The 11,757-nt window shown below is 37.6% G+C and overlaps 1 protein-coding gene across 1 annotated transcript; it reads left to right on the forward strand.

Moving 5' to 3' along the window:
* The first annotated feature begins 6,755 nt into the window (after positions 1 to 6,755).
* On the forward strand, positions 6,756 to 11,458 carry bag1 (BCL2 associated athanogene 1). Its single transcript, XM_034058228.3, has 7 exons — positions 6,756 to 6,865; positions 7,539 to 7,664; positions 7,969 to 8,051; positions 8,624 to 8,737; positions 10,319 to 10,426; positions 10,658 to 10,720; positions 11,212 to 11,458. Exons 1-7 carry the CDS (start codon positions 6,829 to 6,831, stop codon positions 11,299 to 11,301), a joined length of 621 nt encoding a protein of 206 aa, XP_033914119.1. The 5' UTR covers positions 6,756 to 6,828; the 3' UTR covers positions 11,302 to 11,458.
* Positions 11,459 to 11,757: the final 299 nt, after the last annotated feature.

Here is an 11,757-nt window from a genome sequence, read left to right on the forward strand (position 1 = left end):
TACCAAATCAGATTTGTGATGATCCTCTTCAAGCGGATTAGTACTATGAAGGATTACACTAATTTAGTATGCTTGCTCGTCCGAAGCATTTACTGCTTGTGTGTGTTTGTATATATATAATTTTTTTTTTTTTTTTTTTTTTTGCAGACAGCTGCATTTTTCCTCTGAAATGACCAATACATCTGAAAACTTTATTCCATACATTTCTAATGTCCGTCACGTTCGGGCAGTCAGATCTGTGAGAATAAAGTCTTGCACTATATATATAAATGCCCTACATTTAAAATAAACATTTTAATCACGTACCTTTTGATACCATGTTTTGTTTAATGCAATACCATTTCAGTTCATATGCTTTAACTAAACAACAAATGGTCCATTCATTAAACTTTTCTGTGCACAGCAGTGTCGGCAATTTAAATGCAAGTGTGATCTGCCAGATTGAAATGTGCACAAAATATGTTTGGTGTAATAAAAATGTGTCTCTCTTAGTGCAGGGATCCCTTTATATATTTATCTGACACTGAATTCCGTATAACGGATGTGTAAGGTTTACACAACTATGGCCAAATGTTTTGCATCACCAGAATTTTAGGATTGAGACATAATAAAGAAAAATATATGAACATAATTTTTATCTTTTATTTAACATCTGGAATCAAAGAAACTACAAAATGATATCGCAAAAGTCTACCGGAAGCCATAATAGTATAGTGTTAGATTTAGAAATGTCACATTTTTCAATTTGTCAGTTTTTTGTTAAGTATATGGAAAACTACAAAGCGGTATGTAGTTTAATATATTAATGTAACATTATTCAGCAGGTTTCATTTGACTTTATGAAGCAAAATGAGTTAATTCTATGGGGTGATGCAACACTTTTGGCCATAGCTGTAGGTTAGTCCACATTATCGGTCTAACTTGTTCCGATCAGTTAAACCAGTTACCGGGATTATCTGCTTGGTACGCTGCAATCAGGATTAAGTTAGTGCAGGATTGTCTAGTCCACAATGTAGTCCACTTGATGTGGACTAAATCACTGGTACGGTACAATTGACCCACCAGATTTTTTTTTTCATTTATTTGTACTTAAATTTTCCAACATCATGTCTCTGATGTCTAAATAATTTGGTCAATTTTCTCTATTATGTAATACTTAGGGTGTTAAAAGAACTTGAAAAGCAAATCAACAGAAAATCCAACCACAGTCTTAAAAAAAACAAAAAAACTATAACCAGATAGTGGAGAAAGCGTCTCTGCAGACAAATTAGTTAATCAAAGTCAGACTTGTTCCAATTGCCTTTTTTGATGCATTTGCTAGTTTTGACACAGTGCTGATATAATGTACATTTGAGATGCCTACAGAATTTTGAGTTAGCATTAAAAATAAATAATTAAAAAATTCTTGTCAATGGATCCTGTAAATCAGTGTTCAGGTAGTGACTACTGGTATGTATGGTTGTCAACAGCAGTGGAGACTGAAACCTAAACTGTAAGTGAACACCATGTCCTTACGAAAGGCTCCAACTTCACATCATTCTGAAATAGTAGCTTTTGAATCACTATTTCTTACAAGTAATAGTCTAGCTAGTTACTGTTGTCTCTTGTTGTATTGTGTATTGTGTATTGCTGCACATTTATTTTCCAAATGATTGTGATTTTATGTTTTTTTATGTGTAAATGTCCGAGCCACTGTGGGTTGCTCCTAAAGCAATTTTACTCCTCTCACATCATACACTACTGGGAGAAATTCACAAAGCCATTTACTTCAAGTGACATGAGTTCCATTTTATTCTGAAAAGAGAAATTTATATTTAATCACAAAACTAGAATTAAGCACACTACGAATTACATTGTTGAGTTATTTCAAGTTTTGTTGCTCAACATGAGCTTTTCCTTTCAGAAAAAGTGTTAATTTAAAGTTAAAAGTATAAAAAGTTGTCAGGATGTGAACAATGAAAATAAAAAGTAACAGTACATTATTTAAACAGTTATAGCAACAGGTGGGGACGTGTAACGCTATATTTTTCGGAACCCTGCTACTTGGTCTTTAAGGCGTGTGTTTGTGTAACAGAAGGGCTAAATATTCACCTTCATTTACACATTATTAACATTGTCGGTTTGATGGAGGGGTTAAATGCCAGTAGGGGTGGAGAGAAGTGAAATTCAGTTGATAATGTAGGACCATAAGAGTATTTAAAGGGTTAAACTTATCTTTAATGATTTAGCACAAGAAAGAAAGTGAGAGGTTTGTAACAGTGTAGCTTGGGGGGGGGGGGGGGAGGGGGAATAGGCCCCTGGTCACCATAGTAACATCTGAGTCCTGGAATTGGCTTTGAGTTAGGCGAGAATGGATGCACCTGGTTGTCAAGGTCGGATGTTGCAAAAGGAATAATTCTGTTTAAGGGAGAAGCTGTTCTTTGTTCAAGAGAGTTATACAGTCAATCAGAGGAAGGGAAGAGCAGGCATAACATCTTAAACTGCAACGCTGCTTTCAACATCAAGCAACAAATAAGTCAGAGAAAAGGCAGCTGGCATATAACATCTTTAACCAACAGCTCCAAACATGCTGGCACTGGTCACATTTACAGCAAGAGATTCCCACCAGACACTGAGCGAAACTGGGGGTGTCTGGCCAGGAATAAAGACAAACTCTACTGCAAGTCGGCCCTCTGACGCTAGTGGAACCACAGACGATGTTAATCATACCCTGCATCGAGTGCAAGACAAAGACGGAGTATTCCCAGTTCAACTGAAAGAGATTTAACAGAATCTAGATGTGTGAATGTAACACACACACACACACACATATATATATATATATATATATATATATATATATATACACACATATACACAGCGCCTTGAAAAAGTCTTCACACCCTTGTTCCACATTCAAAATGCATTAAAGTAGGAGTTTGTTTCACTGATCTACACAACATCATCTACACTTTCAATGTGAAAGAACAATCCACCCTTTGTCATAGCAAACCCAAATTAGCTCAGGTACAACAAATTGCCTTAACAAGGGACATAAGTTAAATAGAGCCCACCTGTGTCCAATCACAGTAGATCAACTGATTCGAATACACCTGGATGAAGAATCAAGCTGTTTCTGTTGTATGAAGTGAATTAGAAGCAAATGGCAAAACATGCCGAACAAGGAGCTGCCAAAAGAACTCTGGGTTAAAGTTATTGAAAGGAACAGATTGGGGGAAGGCTATAAGAAACTTTCAATGTCTTTGAATATTCCTTGGGGCACTGTCAGGTCCATCATTGTAAAGTGGAAACAGTTTGACACCACCAAGACACTGCCTCGATCAGGCTGTCCCTCCAAAGTCAGTAGCTGTGGCCTAAGGAAACTGCTGAGGGAGGTCACTGTGAGGCCTAAGATTGTTCAACAATTTCAAGAGTACTCCACAAACATGGCCTATATGGGAGGGTGGCAAGAAGGAAGCCATATGATGTGCCGCATAGCTTTTGCAAAGAAACACTTAGGGCACACTGCACGCATGTGGAAGAAGGTTTTGTGGTCTGATGAGACCAAAGTGGAATTTTTTGGTCTCAATGCTAAGCGATATGTGTGGCGTAAACCAAACACGGCACATTACCCTGCTAACACCATCCCTACAGTAAAGCATGGTGGTGGCAGCATTATTATTATTATTATTATTATTATTATTATTATTTATTTCTTAGCAGACGCCCTTATCCAGGGCGACGTACAGTCGTAAACAAGAATACATTTCAAGAATCATAGTACAAGTATTAATACAATTAAGAGCAAGATAAAATACAATGACCTTGGTTCTAGCAAGTACAAAAAAAAGTATATGACAAAATACGATTCAATAACGGAGAAGATAACAGTGTCAGTGATAGTTACATCAGGATATAATTAAATGTAAAATACTACAGATTAAATAACACTTGACAGATTACAGTATTCTAAAGTACAGGATTAAATGCAGTAAAATAAGGAGCAGATAGAGCAAATAAAGCGCATTTAAGGAAGAGTGATAAAGTGTCCAGAGGGAAAAGAGGAGTTCTACAGGTGCTGTCTGAAGAAGTAAGTCTTGAGGAGGTGCCGGAAGGTGGTCAGGGACTGGGCAGTCCTGACATCTGTAGGGGCGAGGGTGGAGAAGGAGCGGGCTCTGGAGGTACAGCCAGTCTTCTAGTGCAGGAGGAGCGGAGAGGTCGAGTGGGGGTGTAGGGAGAGATGAGGGTCTGGAGGTAGCTGAGTGCAGTCTGGTCAAGGCATCTTTAGGCGAGAACACAATCTTGAACTGGATGCGAGCGGTGATCGGGAGGCAGTGGAGTGAGCGGAGCAGTGGAGTTGCGTGGGAGAAGCGAGGCAGAGAGAACACCAGGCGGGCAGCAGAGTTCTGGATGAGCTGGAGCAGACGGGTGGCGGCTGCAGGGAGGCCAGCCAGGAGGGAGTTGCAGTAGTCTAGGCGGGAGAGTACCAGGGCCTGGACCAGAAGCTGGGTGTAGTTGATGAGGAAGGGTCGGATTCTTCGTATGTTGCTCAGGAAGAATCGGCAAGTGCGTGCCAGAGTGGAGATGAGCTGGGAATAAGAGAGGCAGGGGTCCAGGGTGACTCCGAGGTTCTTAGCTGAGGAGGAGGGAGAGAGTGTGGTAGATTCCAGAGGAATGGAGATAGAGAGATCAGAGGAGGGGGAGGAGGAGGAGGAGGGAAAGAAAAGGAGGTCAGATTTAGAGAGGTTGAGTTTGAGGTAGCAGACAGACAGGTAGAGATACGGGAGGAGATGGTGGAGTCAGAGGTGGGGAAGGAGAGGAAAATCTGAGCATCATCAGCATAGAAATGGTATGAGAAAACCATAGGATGCGATGAGGGGGCCCAGGGAGCGGGTGTAGAGAGAGAACAGGAGAGGAACCAAGACTGACCCTTGGGGGACTCCTGTTGAGAGAGGGCGAGGTGTGGAGGTTGCTCCATGCCAGGTTACCTGGTAAGTGCGGTTGGAGATGTAGGAGGAGGACCAGGCCAGAGCAGTGCCAGAGATTCCCAGGTCAGCGAGAGAGGATAGTAGAATAGAATGATCGATAGTGTAGAGGTCGAGGAGAATTAGGACAGAGGAGAGAGAGGCAGCTCGGGCAGAGTTTAGTGAGTTAGTGACAGACAGGAGGGCGGTTTCAGTGGAGTGAGCAGAGCGAAAACCAGATTGGAGAGGGTCGAGCAGAGAGCTGGCGGTGTACAGCCCACTCGAGGGTTTTGGAGAAGAAGGGTAGGAGGGAGACAGGATGGTAGCTCTGGAGGGAGGTGGGGTCAAGGGTAGGTTTTTTGAGGAGGGGAGTGATAGAGGCTTGTTTGAAGGCAGAGGGAAGGGGAGGGGGAGGGAGAGGTGTTAAAGAGTGCGGATATCAGAGATTTTAGAAGAGAAGAAAGAGGCAAAGTCATCAGAGGAGATAGAGGAGGGAGGAGGAGGTAGAGAATAGTTTACGTGGGTTGTTAGTGGAGGCTTGGATTATAGATTGGAAATAAGAACATTTAGCAGAGGAGACAGCGGTAGAGGTCTAGGGCAGCAGTCCATCTTTTGCAAGGAGCAACAGGTGCATACAAGTAGGTGGCAATGAGGTTTCAAGGTGGAGGAAACTTAAACTACCTTAAGTGAAATATAAACAAACTGGACTGTCAACAAAGTAAACAATGATTTATAATTCCGTGTGAACGTGTAGGCCACTGCAAATTAAAATTAAGACAGGTTATATAGAAATGAAAATAAGCAATATACACCGACTCGGGGATATAATTAACATGTATCATTGCACTTCAAAGTTTTGCTATACGTCAGACAGAGTAACAGTTTAATCAGATTGTTGATCTAATGTTTGTTCTCAGTAAATTAATTGTCTTATCGTGTAGACTGTAATCCCCATCTACACAGTCTTTTTCTTCACGTAGTCAACACAAGCTAAAGTCAGCAAAACATTCATTGGAATTTCCGGTGTTTATTGAAATGCCGTTAACATCGTGGATACACATTTTTGCTGAAGTCGACATTTTTCATGAGTGTTTTCTGTTGCACTGGATGTGTTTACTTTGTTGGCGCGGCGGGGATAACAAAGTTTATTTTTTGTTTTGATTTGTAATACACTGTTTCGTGCTTTATGATCTCTCACTAAAATGTTGCTAATTTTCATTAACGATATAGACATGATTCTAATTTGTAATTTTAAATTGTATTGCAGTATTGTGCTTAAATTTTAAAGCTGGTTTTATCAGCAGAACAAGTTTCTATAGTTACATGTATTAAACAGCAGCCTCGCAACAAAACTGTACACCATAAGTTCAATAGTATATTCGCCTTTATCGTTGTATTAATAACAACAACATGGTATACATATATTATGTGGAAATATTGGTACAGTATTTCACACAAAGTTATAAAACGTGTGTAAAATAACTTCTTTAAAAAGTTTCTGAAACGTTCCTTATAGCGTACAGCATGTAAGTACAGTGAAAGCATCACGGGTAAACATTGTAAAGCCCATAGAGGTATGATAAAGTATATTAAAAGGCAAACCAAAACTATGCTAACTGCATAACCACCGTGGAAATGTTCCACAAACCTATGAGATTCCCTTTTGTGCTCTGCACACGGGCCAACCAGGGCAGTAAAAGGCACATTAAAGTGAATAATTTCTGCCGACGAGACAGAATCAACAACAACTAGAAACACGCCATACTGAATGAATAAATAATAAAAAATAAATAAAACCCTTTGCCCCGCAAAAAGATGCCTGGAGTTTGTGTGCTTCCTGTCTACAGAGGAAGTGTTTCAATATTTGTGTACACCTACCGCAGACATGGCCGAAAACGCAGTGACATTGACAGTTGCACATGGTATTGTTTTATTTTTTGAGCCTTATTTAAAACACTGGTTTGTGTAGACTATTATTATGTTGGTAAATGGAAACTATGGATCATTTTCTTGTGTGGATATCGGTGGCATAAAATGTAGGTCAACGAGCACTGCGTTTCTTTGCTTCACAATTTCCCCCGAAAAAAAGGGAGCTCGTATTTATATCGGATATATTTTCTATTTTCGGTATTCTGCCTGACAAAAAAAAAAAAAAAAAAAGGCATCCTAAAAAAAGAATATGATTCTTGTCAAAAAAAAAAAAAAAAATCCGGCATACAAATAAATGCATTGTACCACTTTTGCACGAAAGAGGACACAGTAGGGCTCTAAATATGTTTATACATTACAGGTTCTATTTGGGGGTATTGTTATTTAATTTGTAGTATAGGCATGCATAATAATAACACTACGCACAGTTAATTTTCAGTACAGTTGTTGGGGTCAAATGGAGAAACTAACTGTCTAGAATAGTTCAGGTATAGCCTGCACAACCCGTTTTAGAATGATGCAAATGTGTTTATCGGTTTGTTTAGCATCAGAAAAATCTGCTTAGAAGAAGAAGAGCAAAGCAGTTCTAATTATTATCGTTCTAGTAGAAACAGACCAACATCTCAGTTTGCATACACACAATTAATACCCGTGTTCTGCTTTCAGGAACCACCAAACATAACATCGAAGTGAGAGGAAGCGAGAGTAATGAACCACTACTGAATGATTTGGCAGAAGCTATTGCCCAGGTCACTGGTGTACCTCTTCCATCACAAAAACTTATATTTAAAGGTAAACGGCACTGTACAAAGGTGTACTTCCCTGTGGTATTCAGTAGATGGCAGCAATAAGTTACACATGTCCAAGCTCTGTTTTAAAAAAAGACAATACAATAATTAAAAGTACTTTAATTAAAGAAATACAATTTAACAAAATATATTCAGGCTTTCATTGCAGGCCGAGTGCATTAAAGGGCTAATTTTTTTTATTTTATTTTTTGTTTACTGTGTTGGGATCTACATAAATAACAAAGTCTAGGTAAGTTAGAACCAAATTGCATCAATAAATACAGCCATGTTTTCCTCTTGTCCAAAAGGCAAGTCTCTAAGGGAGATGGAGCAGCCTTTATCAAGTTTTGGTGTGAAACAAGGTTGTAAAGTCATGATGATTGGAAAAAGGGTAAGTACTGTATAAAGTTAATCCTGCTTACCGGTATAAAATGAATATAGAGAGGTGTGTAACAGTCTTAACACCAATACTTTAATTTTTCTTGTGTGTCTAAAGGAAGTTGACAATATACGTAATTACATAATGAAGCAGATAATGAAAAGCGCAAAGTGTATATGCTCATATTTTCTATAAATAAATACATAACAATTGTAATATTCTAAAAATCACTAAACAATTTAGTTGTATGTAAGAGCAGTGTAATGATGACATTGCTTCTTACTAGTTTCATAACATTAAAATGATTAACATTTTTACAGAAAACTAATTTATTATCATAAGAGGTTATTTTTATCTGTTTTATGGTGATCTACTTTTGCAAGAGTTCAAGCTCAAATCTGACCACCAAAGGTGACCTCATTTTTCACAAAAGGAGCAGTTCATTGGCTAAGCTACTGAAGACTACGTAAATGTTGAGAACAGATTTTGATAATTCTGTGCATGGAATTTGTTATAAAATGTTATATGTTTTTTGTTATGCTTTTAATACTAAAAAGTACATATATTTGCATTCTTGACAACAGAATAGTCCGGAGGAAGAGGCAGAACTGAAGATATTGAAGGATCTAGAGAAGTCAGTAGATCAGACATCCAAGAAGCTGGAGAAAGTTGATGGTGAGCTAACAGGTTTAAAGAATGTAAGTATCAGGGGTGTAACGAAACACTAACAGAAGACAATTTTTATTCTTATAGATGGTATTTATTCATACCAACTATAAAACACATTTCTAATCTTGGTGAACTACGATGAGCTATGCTGGGCTTGTAATGATACATGCCTCAGTTACATTACGACATATCTTGTAAACAAAGTATTATAATTCATCAATACACAAAGAATCGTGCCACTCCTAGTAAGTTTTGTATTTGGTTAGTGCAGATTGTTCTGAGAGCTTGGGCAGGTTTAGGTTCTGTCAATCCGTGAACCATTGGGTAATCAAAATGGGGTCTGTAAAATGCACCTATGTACCTATTCTCACTCAAGAGTTCAGTCAAGCTGAAGTGGTGTTTTAGTTCCCCTGAGCAAGCTGCGTCAGCTGGCTTCGGCTGCAGTCTGCCTGACGTTACCTGCAGCAGCGAGCAGAGCGGCTAGCTTGCTTCACTGTGCGACACCTCTTGTGTTGGTCCCATGTATGCTATCATAGTAAACTGAATAGCTTTTGAATTTGAAGATAAGACCAATGTGATTAATACCCCATTCAGCTATTTAGTATGTTATAGACATGTTTCTGTTTTATTATACAGTATATATTTGTCACCAGTAGATACTATTACCATTATTATATACATTTGTGTTAGTGTAGATATTCAGGGGTCATCCAAAATGATCATCAATTACAGAAAACGTACACAGTATGCCAACACCATACTTCCCCAGCAGAACTTTCATATCTAGTTGTATTTAAAAAACATTGTAGTTTACAGATGTACTGTAAATGGCCCTTTTAATACTGTTTGCCATTCAAATGTACATTATGTTTTACTGATAAACACATTTTATCAGAAAATAACGTGATATGCCCAAGACAGGTTTTAATACACTGAGAAAAATACTCAGAGCCTATTGATGTTCCATTACCTTCGTAGTCTCTTGTGGACTATGTAAAGAAACTGTGTGCTAACAGGATCCTTTGTATGATGCTTTGCAAGATTTCAGAAAATGATAATTTTGGACAGCCCCTTATAAAATAAATGTCATACATTTAATACAAGGTCACATTTATATGAATAGTTTGTACATGATGATTATTATTATTATTATTATTATTATTATTATTATTATTATTATTATTTATTATTTTTTAGCAGACGCCCTTATCCAGATAAGGGCATCTGGCTAATTGTTACAAGATATCACATTATTTTTACATACAATTATCCATTTATACAGTTGGGTTTTTACTGGAGCAATCTGGGTAAAGTACCTTGCTCAAGGGTACAGCAGCAGTGTCCCCCACCTGGGATTGAACCAATGACCCTCTGGTCAAGAGTCCAGAGCCCTAACCACTACTCCACACTGCTGCCCTTATTAAACAAAATCCTGTCATAATTATAAGAAATAATGCAACCAAGTTTCATTATAAGTAAAAATCGATTCTTAGTCTTTGTAATAAAAATGACCAGAAACAAGATGGGGAAATAATAGCCAGGTGGATATGTGTGTACAATAGCTTGATCAACATTGATTAATGGGTTTGCATTTAACTTGTGTTACACAGGGTTTCTTAGCAAAGCATCTTCAGGCTGAAGCTTTAAGCAAGCTAGATCAGCGAGTTAAGGTGGCAGCTGAACAGTTTATGAAGATCCTTGAACAGATGGATGCCATGGTAGGTGAATATTGTTACATTATAGTAAAAGAAAACAAAGAAAGATCAGAACTGCATTTTATGATGTTAAACTTATTTGATGTAACAAATACCTTAGTTGATGTTACAGTGTCAATACAAGTCGAGAAAACAAGAAATTCCCTTAACTGAAATTGTTTATAGTATGTTTAATTGCCAGGTATAACAATGAACGCCAGATTAAAATAAATATTGAATCTCCTGTGTTTTTAGAGTTTGCCTGAAAATTTTAGCGACTGCAGAATGAAGAAGAAAGGATTGATTAAAACTGTTCAGGTGAGTTATTAGATAAGATATATATGTAGTGCTTTCAAATGTTTTCTTCCGCGCTTCCATAAAGCACATACATAACAACAGGCAAGCACATAATTAAATAAACTGAAAGGTGGGATTGTCAAACCAACTATATACAATTTGTACACTTTTCTGTTCATTTCAATAATGGGACATTTATTTAAAAGCTGGTAGTGCTACAGTATTATATTTCTTGCCCATTGACTGCCCTGTTCTCTTCCTGATTTACATTCATACTGAGAATGGTTTCCTGGATTTCATCAGAACATCATTGTTTTCATGTACAAGAGAAGGTTATAAGGTTTTTTTTGGTTGATTTTATCCCTACAGTCCTCTGCATCTACAATTTGTATTCTTACCATTAATTTCATATTTTTCCATTGGTTAGTGCTTCTACAAATTGAGTCATCTTAATAAACAAGTTTTAAATTAATATTTTGTAATTTTATGTTGTTTTTTTGGTTTTTTTTCAGGCCTGCCTCGCTCAGTGTGATAAGATAGAAGCAGGCATTTCAGATCATCTTGCAAAACTGCAATCAAAGAACTTGGCACTGTCTGAATAGGAAGAGCTTTCCTAGTAACCTACAGTACATTGCTCTGTGAGCAATATAAACCATATACAGTGCTCCTTCTGGTGGAGCAGGTTATTTATCTGTAGTAAATGATAAATGTGAGTGCTTTTTATGGACACCAATAAATATTATTCCTGTGTCGATTCTATGTTGTATTCTAAATTGTGCTTTAAATTGTGATGATCAGCAGAGGTGTGGTATCTGCTATGTTATATAACATGTATCTACTTTGATAAAACATCAAATCTAAAAGTGACCACCTTGGGTAAGAACAAGTCACAACTCAAAAGGAATGTTTATTTAATTACTACACTTTCATACAGTTGTCATTAATGAAAGATAATTTCATTCTTGAATAATAATTTAAAAAAAAAACACATCAAGGTGAACAGTGCTCCAAGATACAGATTTTAAGTCCTGTGTTGATCTCAGTATTTTTGCTACAAA

This window comes from Acipenser ruthenus, chromosome 3 (genome assembly GCF_902713425.1).
Source record: "Acipenser ruthenus chromosome 3, fAciRut3.2 maternal haplotype, whole genome shotgun sequence".
Lineage (NCBI taxonomy): Eukaryota > Metazoa > Chordata > Actinopteri > Acipenseriformes > Acipenseridae > Acipenser > Acipenser ruthenus.